General features: G+C 34.4%; 1 protein-coding gene across 1 annotated transcript in view; it reads left to right on the plus strand.

Annotated features, from left to right (window-relative positions):
* EPHA6 (EPH receptor A6) overlaps positions 1-22,280 on the plus strand; it is a 975,318-nt gene that overhangs the window by 423,310 nt on the left and 529,728 nt on the right. The window contains exon 5 of the mRNA XM_069550620.1: positions 7,467-7,802. Within this exon, the coding sequence (XP_069406721.1) occupies positions 7,467-7,802 (336 nt within the window). The remainder of the gene's footprint in view (positions 1-7,466; positions 7,803-22,280) is intronic.

A 22,280-nucleotide genomic window follows, 5' to 3' on the forward strand; every position in this document is an offset into this window, starting at 1 on the left:
ATTGTAAAACATGGCTTCTTTATTTCTGGGATAATTGGCCACTTAAGAAAGTCATTATTTTCTCAACCTTATTTTGAGTAGAATAAATATTGTGTTTAGATGCAGCAGGAAAGATGTTCTTCCACATTTCAGCTGCCCTTCTCAGGTCCCCTGTGCTCCAGATAGCCCTGCTCTGTTTGGTGTCTTTTCTCTTTTATCCAATCTCTTCGAGTTTTTCTCTCTCTTCCTCCTCCTTCTCCCTCTCCCTCCCTCTCTTTTTCTCCTAAGGTTCTTTTGTATGGAAAAAACACTCTAGTACCTTGCTTTTCCATCTCACTGTTGAAAAACAAAAGCCACAACTGATTGCTTAGGTGGCTGATTGCAAACACAATTGTTGCAGCCATGATTTTCCAGAAGCCAGAAAGGGGACATTGCAAAGATGTATTTATTACCTCTAGCAGGGTGCACTATATTCTAGATTTGTTCTCATTATAAAAAATAACTAAATATTTACTTTGTGTATTGCAATGGTATATTTTTAAAATTAAAATGATCCTTATATTCCAGAATAGACACCTATATGTAATGAATCTGTTTCCCTAGTACAGATCATGATATAAGATGTTGCTTGAGCTTTATGAAGTTTCCTAAACATAAATATTTTAGTTTTTATTTCAGGCAAGATTATTTTACCAAATTACCTGGGAGAGTTTGCTTCATAGGAAGAGATATTAAGTGGTTATTCTGCTGATGCTGAAGAATTGAGTTACCACTTGCTGCCAGATCTTCCAGAACAGATCTATTCTTGGCATCAACAATTGGAACTCAGAGAAGATTGTCCCATTTAATATCATTTGCTTGTACACAACAGACAAGTGACCACAAATCATCCATAATTGGAAATAAAACACTCATAATTACACTGCAATGTTGTGATTTTTGAGAAAGTTTTATTAATTTGCTTTAATCTATTTATTTATTATTTAGCTTTTCACTCCCATAATATGACATCAGTTAGACTCATCATATTTCTCTTTTTTTGTATTTCTAATGAGTGTTTAATTAAAAATACCTGACTCACACACAGAAAAGGCTGTATATAGGTATGCAGGATATTTTCCTTCATGATATTGAGGGAAACAGGATGATTTTTTACTCAAAACATTCAAACTCAGGTTCCTCATGATTTAATTTGTGATTAGTATGCTTTTATTATGAATCTGATCTTGCCCTTTAACTCTTGCCCTGCACAACTATTGCATATTTTGGTAATTGTTAAACTAGTTATTGTATGGGTTTATATCAAAAATTTTTTCTGCATTGATGAAAATAGTTGACAACAATTTTCTGAAACTTTTCCATGGTAAAATTATGTCCACGCTCTATAGAATAGAAATCTAGAGCCACAAATGCTTACTTTTCAAGTTTTGAATATCTCTAAATAATAAAAAGAAGCTTTTTATTCCTTCCCAATGAATAGAGATAATGGTGGCTGTCCATTTTGCTGAGTTTTTATTAGTTAATAAATATTGATATTTATTATTTTATATTTAATATTTTCATAATATAGACAGTCCTTTCTACTACTTAAGTGATTTTCAAGTAACCTATTTCTATATTGAATTATCCACACCTGATTTTTGCAAAGATTATAGCCTTGAACACACCGCTCTCCCAATATTTTTCAAAATTTGTACTGTGTAAAAAGATAATTCTTTTAGGGTTGCACAAAACCGTGCATTCTATTCATGCCCTTAGTTAAAGAATATGTCACCTTCGTATCAGACTAGACTAGAATAGAAATATACATGAATATACATATTTCAGTGCAATATGTACATTTGGTAAGTATTAGTCACCTTTTCTCGGAGAAGGCAATGGCACCCCACTCCAGTGCTCTTGCCTGGAAAATCCCATGGATGGAGGAACCTGGTGGGCTGCAGTCCATGGGGTCGCTAAGAGTCAGACAAGACTGAATGACTTCCCTTTCACTTTTCACTTTCATACTTTGGAGAAGGAAATGGCAGCCCACTCCAGTGTTCTTGCCTGGAGAATCCCAGGGATGTGGGAGCCTGGTGGGCTGCCATCTATGGGGTCGCACAGAGTCGGACATGACTGAAGTGACTCAGCAGCAGCAGCAGCAGCAGCAGCAGCAGCAGCAGCAGCAGCAGCAGCAGCAGTCACCTTTTCTATAAAATCAGGATGTTAATAACTGCCTTTCAGGTTGTTTGTTGTGATAATTGAATGAAATAAATCATGAAATATTAAGTATACTCCTTGCAACAAAGTACTAAAAAATGCTATTTTTTTTTAAAATCATGCCTACCTTGTATAAAAGTATTCAGTCCTGCCCAAGGACAGGAGGAAGGTGTCACAAAGGGAGTAACACCTAAATCAGAATATGAAGGATGAGTATAGGCATTTTCCACAGAGCAAAAAAGATGAAGAAACAATTTGTCCAAAAGCATTTAGATGTGACTAAAAGAAGAAAGAGGCTGAGGGATGGGCCTAGTTATAAAGACAAATGTAGACAAGGTTGAGAGCTTTAGATTTTATTCTGGAAGTGAATGGTATTTAGACTATCAGAGTTCTTTTTAAATTATTTTTGTTTCCTTTAACTGAGTTTCAGAATTCAGGGAAAATCTAACTAAACAGTTATCTTAAGTCATCATTTGTAGTATTGTGAAAACATAAGTGATAACAAGTCAAGTTTAGACATCAATTTAGTTACTGAAGTAAGCGCAATAATATTGAAGAAAATAAGAATATGTAGAATTCAAAGGATTTTAAGTGCACATGTTTCTTATTTTGAGCAATATTTATCTTGAAGATTTAAGTTTCAGTTGCTTTTCTGTAAATAAATTATTTTTAAATGCTGTAAGGAACATTGTTAAAAGAAATTTGTTGTAGGAAGGCAATAAATTGCTAATTTCTGTGTTTTGAAAATTTATATTTGACAGTACTCTCTCAGCAAAACCCAATGAAATGCAGGTATTTTTTCTGTTTATAGGATGAATACATTGCAATAGAGGTAAAAAAAAAAAAAAAACTTAAACATCAAAAAGACTTAGATTATCATCCTACCACTGATGAATTTGATGACCTTGACATAATTACAAAACTTTCCTGGACCTCATTTCTTTCTCTAAATAAATTGATTTAATTCTTTCCCTGTGGTGAGGTTGAAGTCCCAGTTTCATTGTCTATTTCCAAATATACAAACATTTTATGAACAAGTCTTATGGATAGAGCACATAGTAGTTTAGGTATGAATACAAATACAAAATTTTGTTAACAGGGCTCTACTAAGTACCTTTTTCAAAGATTATATAGGAATAATATTATGATAAAGTTAATAATATAACTATAAAGTTAAAATTCATACTGATAGTAAAAAAAAATGAAATGACTTTTAGAGTTTAAAATTATGTCTATATGCAGATCTGACAACTGATAATTTTAGTACATTATGAAAGTCTGGACACATACTTTTTCACTTATTCATGTAGTTTACTCCTTTGCAAAAGCATTTACCAAAACATCTCTAGATGATTCACTATATCTTTAATGTTTTCTGACATAGGTAAACACAAAACTATTTTCTCTCATCCATAAACTCAGATGTGACTATGTTTTTTATTAGGAAACCATATTATTGCATCTTGGTAGTAGCAGACACATTTAAATCATTGTCAGGTAGTAACTTAAAAAAATACAGTTTAATAGGCAATAGCCTTTCCTGATTTGATATCCTCAGTTACTTGAATCAAATTTGCATTGTTCTTAAGGTTAAAAATGTATCTATAAACCACAATTAGCTATAGAGTTAATGGGTGAATTAATAATCACTCTTCTGCTAGTTTTCCTTCAGATGCTTCTTAGAAAATAATATTTTATAAATAAATATTTGGGAAATACTGGATTCAACAAAGAGAAGGAAAGTGTGTTTTTTTTGTGTTAGCATCAATCTGCCAGAGGAATCGTAATTTGAGCACTGAGCTCGTTTTTTGGGTTTTATCTCAAGGGACTAGAGATATTATAATGGGATGTATTTTGAGAAATATAGTTCTGTGTAAACATTTTACATAAAGAAAAAAAGAAAATGAAAAATAAAAAATTGTAGCCCACTTGGCCTCTGCTACTCTGAGAGGAAGATGGGGTTGTAAGGCCAGATGCTTTTCCGGGAAGGGGCTGGACAGCACTGCCACCGCTTCTCACATGTTTACTGTTAGAGCACGGTTACTTAACTATGTAAAGGGGAAATCCCAAGTGAAGCCAAAGGGACATTGAAACTGTGTTTTTAAAATAAATTAATAGAAATGAGATTGTAATTTTTTCCAAGTTTATTGCATGATGGTCTTGAAAAACAGCTAGTTGGAAATTAGGATAGTTGTCCTTTTCTTATGAGATTGGTCTTGAGAGTGCAGTGTGGAGATTACTTTCTTCCTGTGTGAATTACTTGTTTCCTTTGAAGAAAAAGATCAACAGAAGGAAATCCCTGAGAGTTTTCAATACAGATGTCTCCAAAAGAGTTATTGCTGCCAAGCTTTTTTTCTCCCAATGTGTCACATAATCTTTGTATAATTTATAAATGATAACAAAGCAATCAGGCCACATTCATAAAAGCCAAGTGACACATAATTTAGTGGAATCTGAGGATTAGAATTAATTGTCTCTCTTTGTTCTAAGTTCTAAATCTTAGTAAATGATTCACTGTATGTCATTACAGCTTAATATTTGCATGAAATCACAGTTTAGCTGGCATAATTTAATGGCAATTAAAAAGCTATTTAATCGTCATGCAAATTGGTATGAGGGCCCTTGAGTAAGAAGGGTGTCTGCCTTTTTAATTTAAGTATCTCTAGGCGGACAGTCATATATTTGCAGACACCCATAACATAATTGATAACATTCTTCCTGATCTTGGAAATGTAAGTGAATAATAATTAATGTTTTCCATTATAAATAAGAGAAAAGAGCAACAATATGAATATGTCATCCAGTAGGAAGACACTATTATGATAATGAATCGTTATCTCCTAGGCATGAGTCTAGGTTGGAGGAAAAAAAATTATGCTTATCCCTTTGCTCTAGTTTATAATCCCTTCAATATTTGCCTTTCTGAAAGCAGACATGTCTGTAACTCTCCAGAACATGAAATGGCATAAAGCAAGGTATACAGAAGCCTTTTGGAAAAACTAACAGTCCCATTTCTAGGGCTGATTTTAGGTGGTGTACATATAGGTGTCTGAGCCATACCCATCAGGGTGCTGATAACAGGATCCAACAAGATGAAAAAGGGAAGCATAGCATTGCTTAATATCTCAAACCCAACACCCAATCATATGGATTTAGGAGTGATGTTATGCTTCTCTAACACTGTGTAACAGATCTTGTTACTGAGTTCTCTGTACTCTTTAAGACCACTCCCCACACTGCAGCCGGAGTGCTGTTTTTGAAACACATCGCTTCTGTACATAGAATCTGTCAGCTTCTTCCTTTTAAATGAAAAAATATATATATATGTATATATACAGACTCATTCCACTGAGCATAGCAGTGTTGCATTATCCGACCCCTTCCTGTTGCTTAAAACTCACTTCTTGTTTACTCCTCCTGCATTCTAGCTACAGTGATCTTCTGTCACTTCCATGACTATTTCACACTCTCTTTTGACTGAAGGACCGTGCATGTTCTATCTCTAAAATCCTTCCTACCCCTCTCTACATCTTCCACACCACCTGCATGAGACCTTCTCAGAAGGTTTCTCAGGTTGGCCCCCTGATACTTTTTTTTAGCTCCATTCCTTTTGATTTCTGTGATTGCACTTTCTATAATTTGAATTTTATTCTTCTGTTTTTGTGTGTGTGTGTGTTTTTATCTAGCCATTCAGCTAAAATGTCAATAGCAAGAAAGTAGAAATAACATTTATCAGATTTATGCTGTAAACCCAAGATCTAGCAGAATCTCTGGCACACATGGTAGTCATGGAAAACTTATTTAATGAGTAAATGACCATGTCTTGAAATCCAAAAGAAGCCTATGTGAAAACTTGAATTTATTTCTCTGCAGAGAATGTCACAGAGAATTCTTTTCCACCTTCTAAGCAAATTGCTGAATTTTAAAGAACTGTTTGAATTTCTTAAGACTACCCTTTTAAAATATAGCAGTATTATTTAATGAGTCATTTATGCAATGAATTATTTTTCAAAGTATCTGTCATAGGCACAGTCTCTTACAGAAGGATTCTGTGGCATTTCACAATATAGCAAGTTCACAGTGTACTGTCTGGCATGTAGTAGACCTTCAGTTAATAATTGTTCAGTGAATGATATGAAACTGAGGTTTGAAGGACTCAGATGAATATACAAGATTATTGACACAATTTTAAGAGAGGGGAAAAAAAAAAAACGAATAGTTAAAGACATCAAGTACTCTGTGCAGTGTGATCATATGGAAAAATAATGAGAAACGAGAGCAGATGCTCATCCACCACCCATGACCAGTATGGTTTATGCAGATTCTTGATGTCGAGTAAGAGGATCTTGGGAGTCTCTTTATAAGCTTTCAAGGATGCATTTACTTATGCTTAGTAAAGTTAATATAAATAAAGTCTAGGTACCATATCTTACCTATATCCCCTTTGATCACTTCCAAATTCACCTGCCAATGTAGGAGACACAAGAGATGTGGGGTCCATCTCTGGATCAGGAAGATCCCCTGGAGAAGGAAATGGCAACTCACTCCAATATTCTTGCCTGGGCAATTCCATGGACAGACGTGCTTGGCGGGCTAGAGTCCAGAGGTTGGCAAAGAGTTGGATACAATTGAGCACACTCACACAGCCCTTTCCAAATAATACTTTTGTCCCATGAAATTGACAGGACCTAAAAAAGTATTTATGCCGCCTCCAGTTTCTGTTCCTATTCCCTTCCTTCCAAACTGTGTGTCCACCCTAAATTTATGGCCATTTATTCTCAGCCTGTGAGAAAAAGATTCTTAGATTTTCAAACAAATGAGAGTTTTAGTTATACATCAAGCACAGTTTGAAGACTGAAATACTGAACACAGCATATTTTATATATGTATGTTATTATTTTTTCAAAGTTTTAATGATGATGCAATTATTAAGATGTAATTATACAAAGCCATCATGTAATTTAAAATAATGTTGGGTTATTATATTTTTTTAGTCAACAAATTTAAGAAGTATAATTACTGTATCTTTTGGTGATCTGTGGCTTTTGATGTTAAATACTGAAATTCATATGCCAAAAGTTAATATATAGACCATCTTCACCCCTAAGACTCCACCCTTACTAAACTTATGCAGATATTTTTAACCATTTTTCTTTATGGCTTCCATCAGAAGAAAGAGCTCAGACTAATATAAAAGACCAGCACATGTTTATTGATGACATTTTCAAGTGAGCACTATAATTCATTGTCCTATACATGTACATTTGTTTTTTAATTGCTTTCTCTAGGGCCACCTTCAGCTCCTAGGAATGTGGTTTTTAACATCAATGAAACGGCCCTTATTTTGGAATGGAGCCCACCAAGTGACACAGGAGGGAGAAAAGACCTCACATACAGTGTAATCTGTAAGAAATGTGGCTTAGACACCAGCCAGTGTGAGGACTGTGGTGGAGGACTCCGCTTCATCCCAAGACATACTGGCCTGATCAACAATTCCGTGATAGTACTTGACTTTGTGTCTCACGTGAATTACACCTTTGAAATAGAAGCCATGAATGGAGTTTCTGAGTTGAGTTTTTCTCCCAAGCCATTCACAGCTATTACAGTGACCACGGATCAAGATGGTAAGTTCTACTGCTGTTCTCTCAAAACAGATCTATAATTCCATTTTGACGCTTAATATTCCTGGTGGACCTGTATTCACTGGGGTGCAGTTGCACACTCTCTACATTATAGGGGTGATTTACTGGTTGTTCTTACTGTTTCCCAAGGTGCAGAAAGATATTTTTATATTACTTCTTATTAGTATTGTCAATTAGATACAATCCTTCTCTTTAATGGCTATGCATTATGTTTTTCATATAATCCTATGCTGATATATCTTAATAAGCAAGTTTATATTACTTATCAACAAACATCAAACATAAAAAAAGGTTACTAAGTGAACTGAAATTCAGCTGCCCTACTTATGCAGCCCTCTCTTTCCCATGTCAAATATGCAAATAGTAAGGATTTATACTAATTATAATTCATACCTATATTGTAAAAACAGTGCAGCCAACATGCCTAACCATAATTCACTCTTAAAAGGAACAACAAATATATCCATTAATGTATCTAAATGCCATTGTTTAGGTGTAGTTTTATGTAAAAAATAAGCTATCTTAATAACTCCAGTTGCTTTCCGTTAAATGGCCCCTTTTAAGACTATAGATTTTTACTGCAATATAGTCAGGCATGAAGAGTCCTATGCTTTTTATAAGAATGTATTCTCTTTAATCCCCCCATTATGTAATTTTTCACAAAGCATGATACCAGGAAAACTTGAGATTTAAAAACTCCCTTTGAGAAGCATTCATAAATTATGTTGTTACAGAAAGGATTGTCTTATAGCAAAAAGTATTGTTTTATGTGAACACATATAGATGAGAATAATGTATACAGATAAAACCATTCTTTTACACTGTATTTGTTTTCTGAGTCTGCTATAATAAATGCCACAGACTAGGTAGCATAATTATAGTACAACATCAAAACCAGGAAATTGACGTTTGGAAAATCCACAGGTCTCATGTGGCTGTGAAGGAGTATCAGGAGTGAGCCTTGTAGTGATAATGGTGGTAGTTACATGAAGTTAGATATATGATCAATTGCAAAGAGTTACACTCAATGCATATAAATGTGCATGCGCACACACACACACATGAGCCCTGTGGATTTTCCAAATGTAACTTTCTGGTTTTGATATTGCACTATAGTTATGCAAGTAGTTAACATTGGGGGAGGCTGGGTAAAATATATGTGGGAAGTTGCTGTACACTTTTTTTGGTCAATTTCTATGACTCTATCATCGTTGCAAAATAAGAAGTGAAAAGGAAAACACTGCTAAACCTGTAAAAAATACAGGAAGAAAACTTTAGCATTCTAAAAATATATTTGAAATGGATTTGACTATTTTATTCAAACTAATATAAGTTCACTTTGCTGATGCTCTTCAGAAACACATTTACTAAATAAAGCAAACAAATAGTACTGTAAAATCACCATTTTTGTAGTTATTATATAATGTCCCCCTTCATGTAACAAATTGTTCTACATCATAGGATTTGCTTTTTGGTTGTTCAGATTGGAATTCCTGTTTTCTTTTTTTTATTCTTTCCCGTAGTATCAACAGAATCTTGTCAGATGTGTCTTCAAGATAAAACAGATTTAGATCGTCTGTTTTGCTCTGCACTAGCAGATTATTTCCAAGCCTTTTTTCTGTTACCTGATTAAAAATAACCCAATACAACTATTCTAGCTATAAGGTATAAATAATTAAGCTTGAGAATAAAAACAATATATCACTTTAAATCAAATATATTTATAAATATGTTTATATAATTTCATACATTATACATACATATAATAGTCTTTCGTTCTAGTATTAGAAGAGAGTTAATTCATATGGACTATTTTTCTAATGTAGCAGAAGGCAGGGTAAAAACTATTTCTCACTTTGAAAATGAAAGAATTCATTAAAACTGTATTGCTATAAGGACAGAAATTATATTAATCATGGAAAAAGATGTAGTATCCATATATTGAAACTAAACTTTCTGGAAGAAGATTATCTTTGAGAAGACTATTGAGAAACATTTATTATTCATTTAATTCTACTTTGTTTTAGATATAAGTTTTAATGAAAAATCAAACTATATTTAAATTTTGTTTGAAAAGTACATCAAGGTCCACATAGATACTTTATAAAATATTATTGCCAGTTTTATTTATATGAACCACTATATCAATGTCATAATTTTAAGAGACAAAAAGAAGGCCTTCTTTTCTTGTGTCTGAAATTCTGATGTTAGAAAACCACATCTTTAAAAATGCAGATAGTCTAGTCAGGGGTAACATTATGAAATAATTCAGTCTGTGCCTGTATCAGTTACTCTTTTCATATCAGAAAGGGTCAGATCCTAGTGTTGGAGTGAAAAAGGAACCTATAGAAACTGGAATGTCCCACAACCAAACTTGAGCTGTCATCATTGTGTGCCAGCCTTGATAAGACAACAGCCTTGATTACTGTTCCTAATAGAGGGAGGGACTTCCCATCATTCTACTTGGGTAGCTTTGGAAATTTTCTTTGAAGCGACTCGAGGTGCTGTACAAAGTTACAGGATAGCACATTACAATGTTATTGGACTGAGGAGACCACAGTAAATTCTTTGTCTCATTACTCATAAGTTACATATCATTGTTTTCACACCATAGAAAAATGATAGAGCTATTCAAAGCCTTTAATTTATTCAGTATATGTAAGGTGGTGAGAAAGCTCTTATGAATTCTGTAGGAGGTAGGTAATAAATAATTTGACAAATGCATAATTAGTACTGTGATAAATCCCACCAAGGAGAACATCAGGTTCTCTGAAAGCATGTATTCCTCAGGTCTGGAGAATAAGGTCTGGTCTTCCTGCGGAAACAGTGTTAAGTTCTGTTCTGAAAGATGAGTGTGATGTGCATAAGCCAGATGAAGCCAGAAGGGAAAGAATACTAAGTAGAAGGGACCAAGTGAAGACTGAGCAATTGAGGAATTGAGCCCTGAAGGCTAATGTACCCAAGAAGGTTGAAGACGTTGGTATATTGCAGAAGTACAGTAGGACCTGGGGATGGAACGGAACACTTAACCTAAAGATTTGGAGAAATAGGTTGGAGTCTACAAAATAGCCAAGACAACTTAGGGGAACAGCCATTTAGCAGAAGTTACTAATACATCATCAGGGCCACAGGTTGGGTAAAAGAAAATCAACAGAATAATAATGCTGTACATGAGTTGACTTAGTACAATTAGGAAATAAAATGAAACGGACTGAAAAATATAGACAGTTGCATTAATTATGTTTTTACTACTCTATGTGTGCTGTGTAGAACATGAAGATAAAGAGGAAATTTGCATCAAATAGCCTTTTCTTTCATGTAGTTAATTGTTCTTAGTCTCTCAGTCGTTGTCCAACTCTTTGTGACCCCATGGACTGTAACCTGCCAGGCTCCTCTGTCCATGGAATTCTCCCTTCTCCAGAGGCTCTTCCCAACCCAGGGATTAAACCTGCATCTTCTGTGTCTCCTGCATTGCAGGCAGATTCTTCACCTGCTGAGCCATCACACACACACACACACACACACACACACACACATATTCTCATACTTAAGAAATATTAAATAAACCACATTAAACAACCTTTACTTAATTGTTTACTGTTTACAATTAAAGAAATGTAAAAAAAAATTTTCTCCCAAATCACTTAGAACTACTTTAGCTGTAGTTAGGAGAAGCGTTCCTTGATTATACTGATTCTAGTTGGATAAATAAGATTATAGATTTAAGACTATGACTCTCATAATTAGAAATCTTAGCGATAAACCTTAATTAACTGACTTCTAAAATCCCTAAAAGCTATATTTGCAACCTTCTATTTTCATAGTCTATTTAAATGGTCTTTAAAAGCAGTTCATTTAGAGAGCAAAACAAGAAAGCAACACTTAGAAAACATTTGACTTTAATCTTCAGTGCATGATAGAAAAACAAAGATGTGTGATTTAGTAAAAGGAATTATTCAGGTCATAGACAGTAAAGGAAAATGTTAATCATATATAGTCAGCCTGAAACAAATTGTGTTTGTAGATATCCTGACATGTGCAAAAACCTTAAGGGATCATGTTCAAAGTAAAAGACATGTATGGCAAAACCAATACAATATTGTAAAGTAATTAGTATCCAATTAAAGTGAAAGACATGCTAAATTACAAACCAATTCTGCTGATATTTGCTAAAGGGTCTTTAAAGCAGTTATTGTCAGAAACAGTTTTTCCAATCATCTGACTTCTTAAAATGTATATTCAACACTCCTATCTCTGCCATTGGGTCACTATTCTATATAGGTCTTGCTTTAGGCTTAATTTTGTTTGAACATTCATATATGTGCTCAGGCAGGAATAATTAATTGAACTGACATTGAAAATAGATTTAAATCAATGTAAGTCTCCATATATTTATAAACTTGAGATGTCTATTTGATTTACAGTTCACTGCATTCTGAAAATATAATCTATTTCAAATAGCAACCTTTTGCACATTGCTAGAGTAGATAATTAAGGGCATTGAAAACATCATTCATCTTTATATCTGTATTTTAATTTATTCATGTCTGAATATTCCTTCTAATCCTCACTATGTTTTCAAAATTCTTGACAATGAATAATTTTTTCTAAACTCTGTGCTGCTGCTGCTGCTGCTGAGTCGCTTCAGTCATGTCTGACTCTGTGCGACCCCATAGATGGCAGCCCACCAGGCTCCTCTGTCCCTGCAATTCTCCAGGCAAGAATACTGGAGTGGGTTGCCGTTTATTTTTCCAATGCATGCATGCATGCTAAGTCACTTCATTTGTGTCCAACTCTGTGTGACCCTATGGACAGCAGCCCACCAGGCTCCTCTGTACACAGGATTATCTCAGCAAGAATACTGGAGTGGGTTGTTATTTCCTTCTCCAAAACTCAGTGCAAGTTTATTCAAAGCAAAAGAAATCAGTATAAAAGTTTTAAATGCTTAATAAATATATACTGAATATAAGATAGTGGCATAAATTAAAAAATGATAAAATCAATAACCATAATTTAAGCTGAGTAATACTATCATATTATATTTTTCATATTTCTTAAACAGAAGAAAATCACATATTCAAAAGCCACAGACACTTTATATTGACGAATAAAATTTTCCTATTTCTTAAGAAAAGTATTCTTCTTCTGAGAAGTATACTGAGTATTTTATGCAGGGAAAGTAATTGAAATGTCAGCCTAGCTAATCATAACTAAGTAACTTTATGGTCCAACCAAATATTGAAATTGATGGAGTCCAAGTGATTGTAAACTTTGTGTTTAGTCCTGGGAAACATCCAATTGCTCTCAAGTCTAGTGTCTTTTTGGCATTCATCTTTTGAGAAAATGAATGGTATAGAAAAAGCTCTTAGACCTTAGCAATGAGTTTCTTGAAGTTGGTAAGTGGCTCAGCTCTCAGTCAACAAGTTTGGAAAATGAACTGCTTCCAGTCATTTGTGAATAGTAGGACATGTGTCTCTCTCTCACTGGATCATAATCATATTTTATATGTCATATTTTGACCAATATATAAACATTTTGAGAACGAGTATGATGTGTTATTTGCCTAAGCCTATGCTCAATCCCTGTGCTCTTTGAACTAGAGATCAAATTGCCAACATCTGCTGAATCATCGAAAAAGCAAGAGAGTTCCAGAAAAACATCTTTTCTGCTTTATTGACAATGCCAAAGCCTTGACTGTGTGGATCACAATAAACTGTAGAAAATTTTGAAAGAGATGGGACCAGAGCACCTGACCTGTCTCTTGAGAAACCTATATGCAGGTCAGGAAGCAACAGTTAGAACTAGACATGAAACAACAGACTGGTTCCAAATAGGAAAAGGAGTACGTCAGGGCTGTAAATTGTCACCCTGCTTGTTTAACTTATACCCAGAGTACATCATGAGAAATGCTGGGCTGGAAGAAGCACAAGCTGAAATCAAGATTGCCGGGAGAAATATCAATCACCTCAGATATGCAGATGACACCACCCTTATGGCAGAAAGTGAAGAGGAACTCAAAAGCCTCTTGATGAAAGTGAAAGTGGAGAGTGAAAAAGTTGGCTTAAAGCTCAACATTCAGAAAACGAAGATCATGGCATCTGGTCCCATCACTCCATGGGAAATAGTGGAAACAGTGTCAGACTTTATTTTGGGGGCCTCCAAACTCACTGCAGATGGTGACTGCAGCCATGAAATTAAAAGACGCTTACTCCTTGGAAGTTATGACCAACATAGACAGCATATTCAAAAGCAGAGACATTACTTTGCCAACAAAGGTCCGTCTAGTCAAGGCTATGGTTTTTCCAGTGGTCATGTATGGATGTGAGAGTTGGACTGTGAAGAAGGCTGAGCGCCAAAGAACTGATGCTTTTGAACGGTGGTGTTAGAGAAGACTCCTGAGAGTCCTTGGACTGAAAGGAGATCCAACCAGTCCATTCTGAAAGAGCTCAGCCCTGGGATTTCTTTGGAAGGAATGATGCTAAAGCTGAAGCTCCAGTACTTTGGCCACCTCATGCAAAGAATTGACTCCTTGGAAAAGACTCTGATGCTGGGAGAGATTCGGGGCAGGAGGAGAAGGGGATGACAGAGAATGAGATGGCTGGATGGCATCACTGACTCAATGGACGTGAGTCTGAGTGAACTCTTGGAGTTGGTGATGGACAGGGAGGCCTGGTGTGCTGCAGTTCATGGGGTCACATAGTGTCCGACACAACTGAGCAACCGAACTGAACTGATGTTCAATCCCGGGTGGCTCAGATGGTAAAGCTACAATGTGGGTGAAGTCTACAATGTGGGAGACCTGGGTTCGAGTCCTGGGTTGGGAAGATCCTCTGGAGAAGGAAATGGCAATCCACTCTAGGACTATTGCCTGGAGAATCCCATGGACAGAGGAGCCTGTTAGGCTACAGTCCATGGGGTCGCAAAGAGTTGGACATGACTGAGCGACTAACACACGCTTTCATCCTCAATCTACATTGTTAATAACCTAATAAATCTCAGTTAACTGCATTAACAGAAATTGGAGATCATTTCAGTTAATTATTTCATTCACTCAAAAATATTTCTTGAATATTTACTATCTGCCAGAAACTCTTCAATATGCTAAAGATACAGCAACAAAGGATCAATGCAAACTATTAACAGTGTCCCTTTTTTCAGACCATGTTTCTGTGTCAAGTTGTGATATGTCCCATGAAGAAAAACTAAACAGACTAAGAGATTTGGAGGTGATGGGAGAGGCACATTTTACATAGGGAAACCAAAAACACCTCTCTTGATATTATAATACTCCAGCAAATCATAATTGAAGGAGAAAACTTGAATATAAAAGACTATTCCAGGCAGTGTGAAATAAAAGGGCAAAGCCTTAAATTTAACCAGGAATTTGCCTCAAAAGTTACTAGAAAGTATTATTAGACATGTATTCATTAGTGTATATTGAATTTCTTGCTTACTAAGTCTTCTGGTGCTGTTCTTTGAATTTTTAACAAAAAGTTTTTATCAACACTAAACCATCCTTTAATAACAATAATGGGGTTTTTTGGTGATTGTACATTGCTAGAAAAATATGCCTAATCCTAAACTTGATTTTAAGCATTTGACTTTTAGAGCCATCAAGTTTCCCTAAGAAGTTCTTTTTTTTTTTTTTTAGTTTTTTAGTTTTTAAATTTTAAAATCTTTAATTCTTACATGCGTTCCCAAACATGAACCCCCCTCCCACCTCCCTCCACATAACATCTCTCTGGGTCATCACCATGCACCAGCCCCAAGCATGCTGCATCCTGCGTCAGACATAGACTGGCGATTCAATTCTTGCATGATAGTATACATGTTAGAATGTCATTCTCCCAAATCATCCCACCCTCTCCCTCTCCCTCTGAGTCCAAAAGTCCGTTATACACATCTGTATCTCTTTCCCTGTCTTGCATACAGGGTCGTCATTGCCATCTTCCTAAATTCCATATATATGTGTTAGTATACTGTATTGGTGTTTTTCTTTCTGGCTTACTTCACTCTGTATAATCGGCTCCAGTTTCATCCATCTCATCAGAACTGATTCAAATGAATTCTTTTTTATGGCTGAGTAATACTCCATTGTGTATATGTACCACGACTTTCTTATCCATTCATCTGCTGATGGACATCTAGGTTGTTTCCATGTCCTGGCTATTATAAACAGTGCTGCGATGAACATTGGGGTACATGTGTCTCTTTCAATTCTGGTTTCCTCGGTGTGTATGCCCAGCAGTGGGATTGCTGGGTCATAAGGTAGTTCTATTTGCAATTTTTTAAGGAATCTCCACACTGTTCTCCATAGTGGCTGTACTAGTTTGCATTCCCACCAACAGTGTAAGAGGGTTCCCTTTTCTCCACAGCCTCTCCAGCATTTATTGCTTGCAGATTTTTGGATCGCAGCCATTCTGACTGGTGTGAAGTGGTACCTCATTTGGTTTTGATTTGCATTTCTCTAATAATGAGTGATGTTGAGCATCTTTTCATGTGTTTGTTAGCCATCCGTATGTCTTCTTTGGAGAAATGTCTATTTAGTTCTTTGGCCCATTTTTTGATTGGGTCGTTTATTTTTCTGGAATTGAGCTGCAGAAGTTGCTTGTATATTTTTGTATATAAGCAAGGTGAAAAGACAGCCTTCTGAATGGGAGAAAATAATAGCAAATGAAGCAACTGACAAACAACTAATCTCAAAAATATACAAGAAGTTCTTATTTGTGCAGTTTTTCAGAAAGGTGACTAAATGTTTTCTTTAGCATAAAATGATAAGATCTTATTGCTATGTTGATACCACTAATATCAACTTAACAATTTTAATGGCATTTCTCCATATAAATTGAAAAAATAGTAATAGAACTTGTTAAGTAAAATATTTTAAATCCTATAAAATTAGGATCAGCAATGAAAATAAGTGCAATCTGATCACATTTTGCCTATTCTATGACTGTCATGTGATGTAATGCTCTACTTTATGGTTGAGCAAATATCCCACACATTGTTTGCTCATTTTCAATGCAATTCTTTGTTTTAAAAAGGGACGCCAATTTAACTCCATTAACTTAACTGCCTGCATAACAGATTGACTGATTTGGATAACTGGATTATTGATTCAAATGTGGTTACTCTTAAAAAGTAAATTTTCATTTGGGGGAAGGGATATTTTCTAAAAGTCCTTTGTACTTCAAAGTAAATATTAATAAATATTTTAAAAAATAATGTGTAAAAGTGAAACTAAAAGACTTCAAGTTTGACAGATTATTCTGATAAATTATTTAAAATGTGAAGTGTCTAATATTTAATAAACAATTTGTAAAGATTGAAAACTAATTGCTGACCTTTTAATCACACTGAAATTCTATATAACATGTTTAAGTAGCTTTTTTTTTCTTCCATGTATTCCTCAGCACTTTTCTATTTGGTTTGGATTCTAAAACAGTCAGTTCCAGCTACATAATTTGTGATGCCCAGTGAAAAATGAAACTGCAGGACCCTTTGTTCAAAAAGCAGGAAAAAAGGGCCATTAAAGGTACTAAAATATAAAGCTCTTTCCTTCTGCAATTTCTCTCTCTCAACTTGTCATGTTACTTTTTTATTTGCCATTTAATGTCCAAGGGAAGAAAAAGTAAACTTCAAATTACTAGCGTAAACTTTACCATTCATCTTTATATTGCTCAATGCTACTTTTAAATGTAAAGATAAGAGCATTTAACTTATGTGAAGTCAGAGTACAGTACAGTTTTTTCCCTAGAGTCCTGCGCCACTAGGTATCTCCAGTCCCCAACGGTATCTCAAGCAGACCAGGACAGACAAATATAAGACAGACTCAAAACCTTGGAAAGAGGAAGGAAGGGTGTCCCCAGGTACTGATCCAGTCCAGAGACCTTCCCTCTGCACCGGGATAGTTGTAGGGAGATTGATGACACCAGATTCCCAGGGCTTCCCAACCCACAGTGGAAGGGAGAACTCTAAAGGTCTTTAAACCTCCTTGCCAGAAACTGTTGGCTGCCTGTGTGGGATGAATGAGAAAGCTGGAGCGTCAAGCTCCCAGTCGTCCCATCAGACTTCGCTTACAAAATATGAATTAAAGATAAAATTATGAAGAATTTCAAGATGGCAGTAGCCAAGCACTATACTCTAAGCAGGATTATAGAACCATGCAGCTGAGAAAGTCAAGCAGACTCTTGAAATCTGTCCTGAATGCATTTTACAAAATAGTGATGTCATTGTTTTTCCCATTAACCTCTATATGTTAGTCAGACAACAACTACGCTCGATAACTGTGATGTGCCAAGTACTGTAATGTGTGCTATGTAGTGAAAAGCAAGCGTGTGTTAGAGTGTTTGAAATGCGGTGTCTACTACAGAGCAGTCAACAGTCTTTCATTCCTTAAAATTCTTTAGAGCTTAACTAACAAAAAAAGATTAAATTAAACATATATCTGATTCAGTATACATTTTTGAATACTGAGTGCCTAAAATATTACTTAGCATGCAAGTCCTTAAAATATGTGTAAAGTAATAAATGATTAAACAGTGATGTGATAGGTGCTAAATATTGACATTTCATTTTTCTATTTGTATGAAGAGAGACTAGATGTTTGACCATATATTTATTCTGTCATACAGTAAGCAAAGCTTTTAGTTATAAAAGATAAAAAACAAAAAAAAGTTGAAAGATAGCTCCATAATTTGCCTAAAGCTGTTCTAATTATTTTGCAGTTCTAATAGACCTAAATATAAATTCCATAGCTCTATTTTGTTGCACTAAGTCACTTCTAAAGTGTACCCTAAGACAAAAACGTGCTTTTTTTCCTTCAAAATAATTATAGCTTGGCTCACTGAATTACTTGTATTCATTTTTTTCAAATTCTTATCCAGCTTATATCTTAAGTAATCTCTCATTAAAGCAAATAAATAATATTCCAAGGATAATAAATATATCTATAATATGTAGTTAGACATATCCTTTTCATTCTGTTTTGTTTTGTCTTTAAACAGTGTATTTTACTCTTCTGCTGAATCACTATATCTCTAAGATATGATTACCTTTACCAATCCTGTGCGAATGATGTCCTCTCTTGACTTCCTGTTTCAAGGCTTTTTTATATAAATAGTGAATAATTGACTACTTTCTATGAGTTTGAATTATATTTTTATAGGCTCAATATTTATGTCCTATCTTATAATTTAATATTTTAAAGTTTTTTATTACTTTTCTTCAAGATAAGCGTGCTGGTCAGTTGTAAATATGATTTGAGCATTTAGATTCCTAGAAATTAGGACTAGGTTCCTCTTTCTGTTGTTATAAGAAATGTGCTGAACAGTTTTGAATATTTAAAATGTTCAAGTTCGGTTTTTATTTAGCTGTTTTTCAAAAGGTGAGATACTTGTATTAAGAGCAGAACAATTAAACTCTATTTGAAGTGCAATTTAAAGATAACTGCCATGTAAAATTATTTCCTAAAATATTTTCTACCATCTGTATTTTATTATCCTAACTGCGCCAGCTCATATTATATACTTATAAGGTGACAGTTTTCATATGCCTTAAAGAATCTCAAGAGAATATATCATTCAGCTACAAGTCTTCAATCAAGATACACATAAATGTTATAACATTTGGATAAATATACTTTATGTTACAAATAAATGCCATTTTTATCCCATTTCAAATATATCTAAGCAGTGATTCCAATTTTCTTGTATATTTTAACTGACTCTTTTAGGATGGTCTTCTTTGTGTATGCGTGCTAAGTTGTTTCAGTCATGTCCTACTCTTTTGTGACCCCCTGGACTGTAGCCCTCCAGGCTCCCCTGTCCATGGGATTCTCCAGGCAAGAATACTAGAATAAGTTGCCATGCCCTCCTCCAGGAGATCTTCCCAATCCAGGGATCTGAACCCTCATCTCTTATGTCTCCTATGTTGCCATGTGAGATCTTTACCACTGGCATCGCCTGGGAAGCCTGTCTTCCTTGTATTTTGCCTAAAATCTTCCCTCTGCCCATTAGCCTATTAAAGAAAAAAATACAAAAAAATAAATTGTACTTCAAGAGCTAGACAGTCTCTTTTTCTGCATCATAATACTTTATTTAAGATAGGAAACCATCAGTAAAACATTCTAGTTAGATTACTTCAACTTATTTATATATTGGAGATTTAAAAAAATTTTATATAATGTAATTTTTACTCTAATTTTCTGAATAAAAAAGGAATTCATAATGGTAGGTGAAATGCAAGAAGTAACCTAAATGCATTTAATTATGATAGACCTTTTTTAAATGATACATCCTTGATATGTCTGTTTTCTTTACATATGAAGAATTAGATAAAGTTTTAATGATCTTTTAAGGCAAACTCATCATTTTTGTGCTATGATCTAAAACTATTGTTCTCTAAGCTCTTCTCTACAAATGTCCCAATTTTTCATTCCTGTTATTAATTTAAAATTTATTTTCTACTTCCATAGTTTTATTTTTCCTCCTTTGTGATAGCTCACAGTTTCAGAGGTGGGAATGAAGTCATATAATTGCCTTCATGTAACTTTTAAGTCCATTGTAGCTTGTCATGGTATCAGAGGCACCAGAGGTAGAATATGGGAAGAGCTACCCTAATAGGAACTTGATTTTGTAGGGAAAATTATAGTGTTATTTTTTTATTTATGTATAGTATGTGCAATGCTATATTTTAATATGTTAGTTATATAATATGATGACAACAATTTTAAAGGTTATTATGCTCTATTTATAGTAATGGTAAAATATACTAGTATGGTATAATATGGTAAAATTTACTGGCTATATCCCCTGTGCTTATCCTTGTAGCTTTTTTATGCATAATAGTTCATACCTTTTAATCTCCTACCCTTATATTACTCCTCCCCACCTTTCTCCTCCCCATTGGTAACCACTAATTTGTTCTCTATTAGTCTCTTTTTGTTATATTCATTAGTTGTAGTTTTTTAGATTCTACACGTATCATCATGTAGAATCAGTCATGTCCAGCTCTTTGTGACCTCATGGACAGTAGCCCACCAGGCTCCTCTGTCCATGGAATTTTCTAGGAAAGAATACTGGAGTGGGTAGCAAGTTCTCCAAGGGATATTCCTGATCCAGGGATTGAACCCAGGTCTGTTACACTGCAGACAGATACATGATTGTATTTATCTTTGGGTTTATCTTTGTCTGTTATTTCTGTTACCATAATATCCTCCGAGTCCATCCCTGCTTTTGCAAATGGCAAAATTTTATTTAGGTTGCCCCTATATCTTGGCAACTATAAATAGCTTTGTTTTGAACATTGGGATGCATGTAAATTTCTTTCTTTTTACCTGTGACTGGAATGCTGGGTCATATGGTAGATCTATTTTTACTTTTTTGAGAAACCTCCATGCTGTTTTCTTCAGTGGCTACACCTATTTGCATTCCCCCTAGCAGTGTATATGTGTTCCGTTTTCTCCACATCCTCACCAACATTTTGTATTTGTGTTCTTTTTGCGGATAGTGATTGACAGGTATGAGATGATATCTCATTCTGGTTTTGATTTTCAATTCCCTGATGATTTGTGACACTGAATGTCTTTTCATGTGCCCATTAGTCATCTGCATATCCTGTTATGGAAAATGTCTATTCAAGTCTTCTGCTCATTTTTTAAATTGAGTTGTTTATTTTTTGATGTTGATTTATGTGAGCTGTTTATGTATTTTTGGATATTAACTTATAACTCCAATTTTAAGGTCAAAAGACAAAACAACCTTTTTACTTAATTATTTGAAAACTAAGAAGACTGCATATGTTTGGCATGTAAAGAAACCAAGCAAAACCTCACATTCTGTAAACTTAACACATAAACATGGCATACAGGTTATATTTCTGAGCTGGATTTTGCATAAAACTCTTTATTTTCATATTTTCATTTTCAAGAACCAATTACTTTTCTTGTGATTTAATTTCATCACTGAAATTTTGCTTAATTTTCTCTGTAAAAACTTTTCTTAGAAAGTGTGGTATCAAGTTTTCATAATACTATCTATAAGTTCACTGCCCTGTACTTATATCTCGAAAATATCGGTTGCTAGATAATGAAGGTTTTATATAAATGAAAAATGTCATGCTGTTCCATTTGTATATGGCTTTATCTTCAAAATTATTCTCATTCAGGTATATCACTTAAAACAGAAGTATATTTAATCAAAATCAACTAATGAATAATTAGCTCATATTTTAGGAATTAATTTATATTTCCATGGAGAAGATAGAAACAGTTTCTGGTTAAAGGAACAAAAGAGCCTTGAAAAAATGTTCTTAATATACAGAGAAATTTAATACAGGATAAAGAGCACATCTAAGATCAATAGGAAAATTATAAATCATTGAATAAAATGTTTTGAGGGAAAATTATTATTTAAAATATTTAAAGTTAATTTTCAACTAAGAAAATACCCTGAAATAAAT

Source organism: Ovis canadensis, chromosome 1 (genome assembly GCF_042477335.2).
Source record: "Ovis canadensis isolate MfBH-ARS-UI-01 breed Bighorn chromosome 1, ARS-UI_OviCan_v2, whole genome shotgun sequence".
Lineage (NCBI taxonomy): Eukaryota > Metazoa > Chordata > Mammalia > Artiodactyla > Bovidae > Ovis > Ovis canadensis.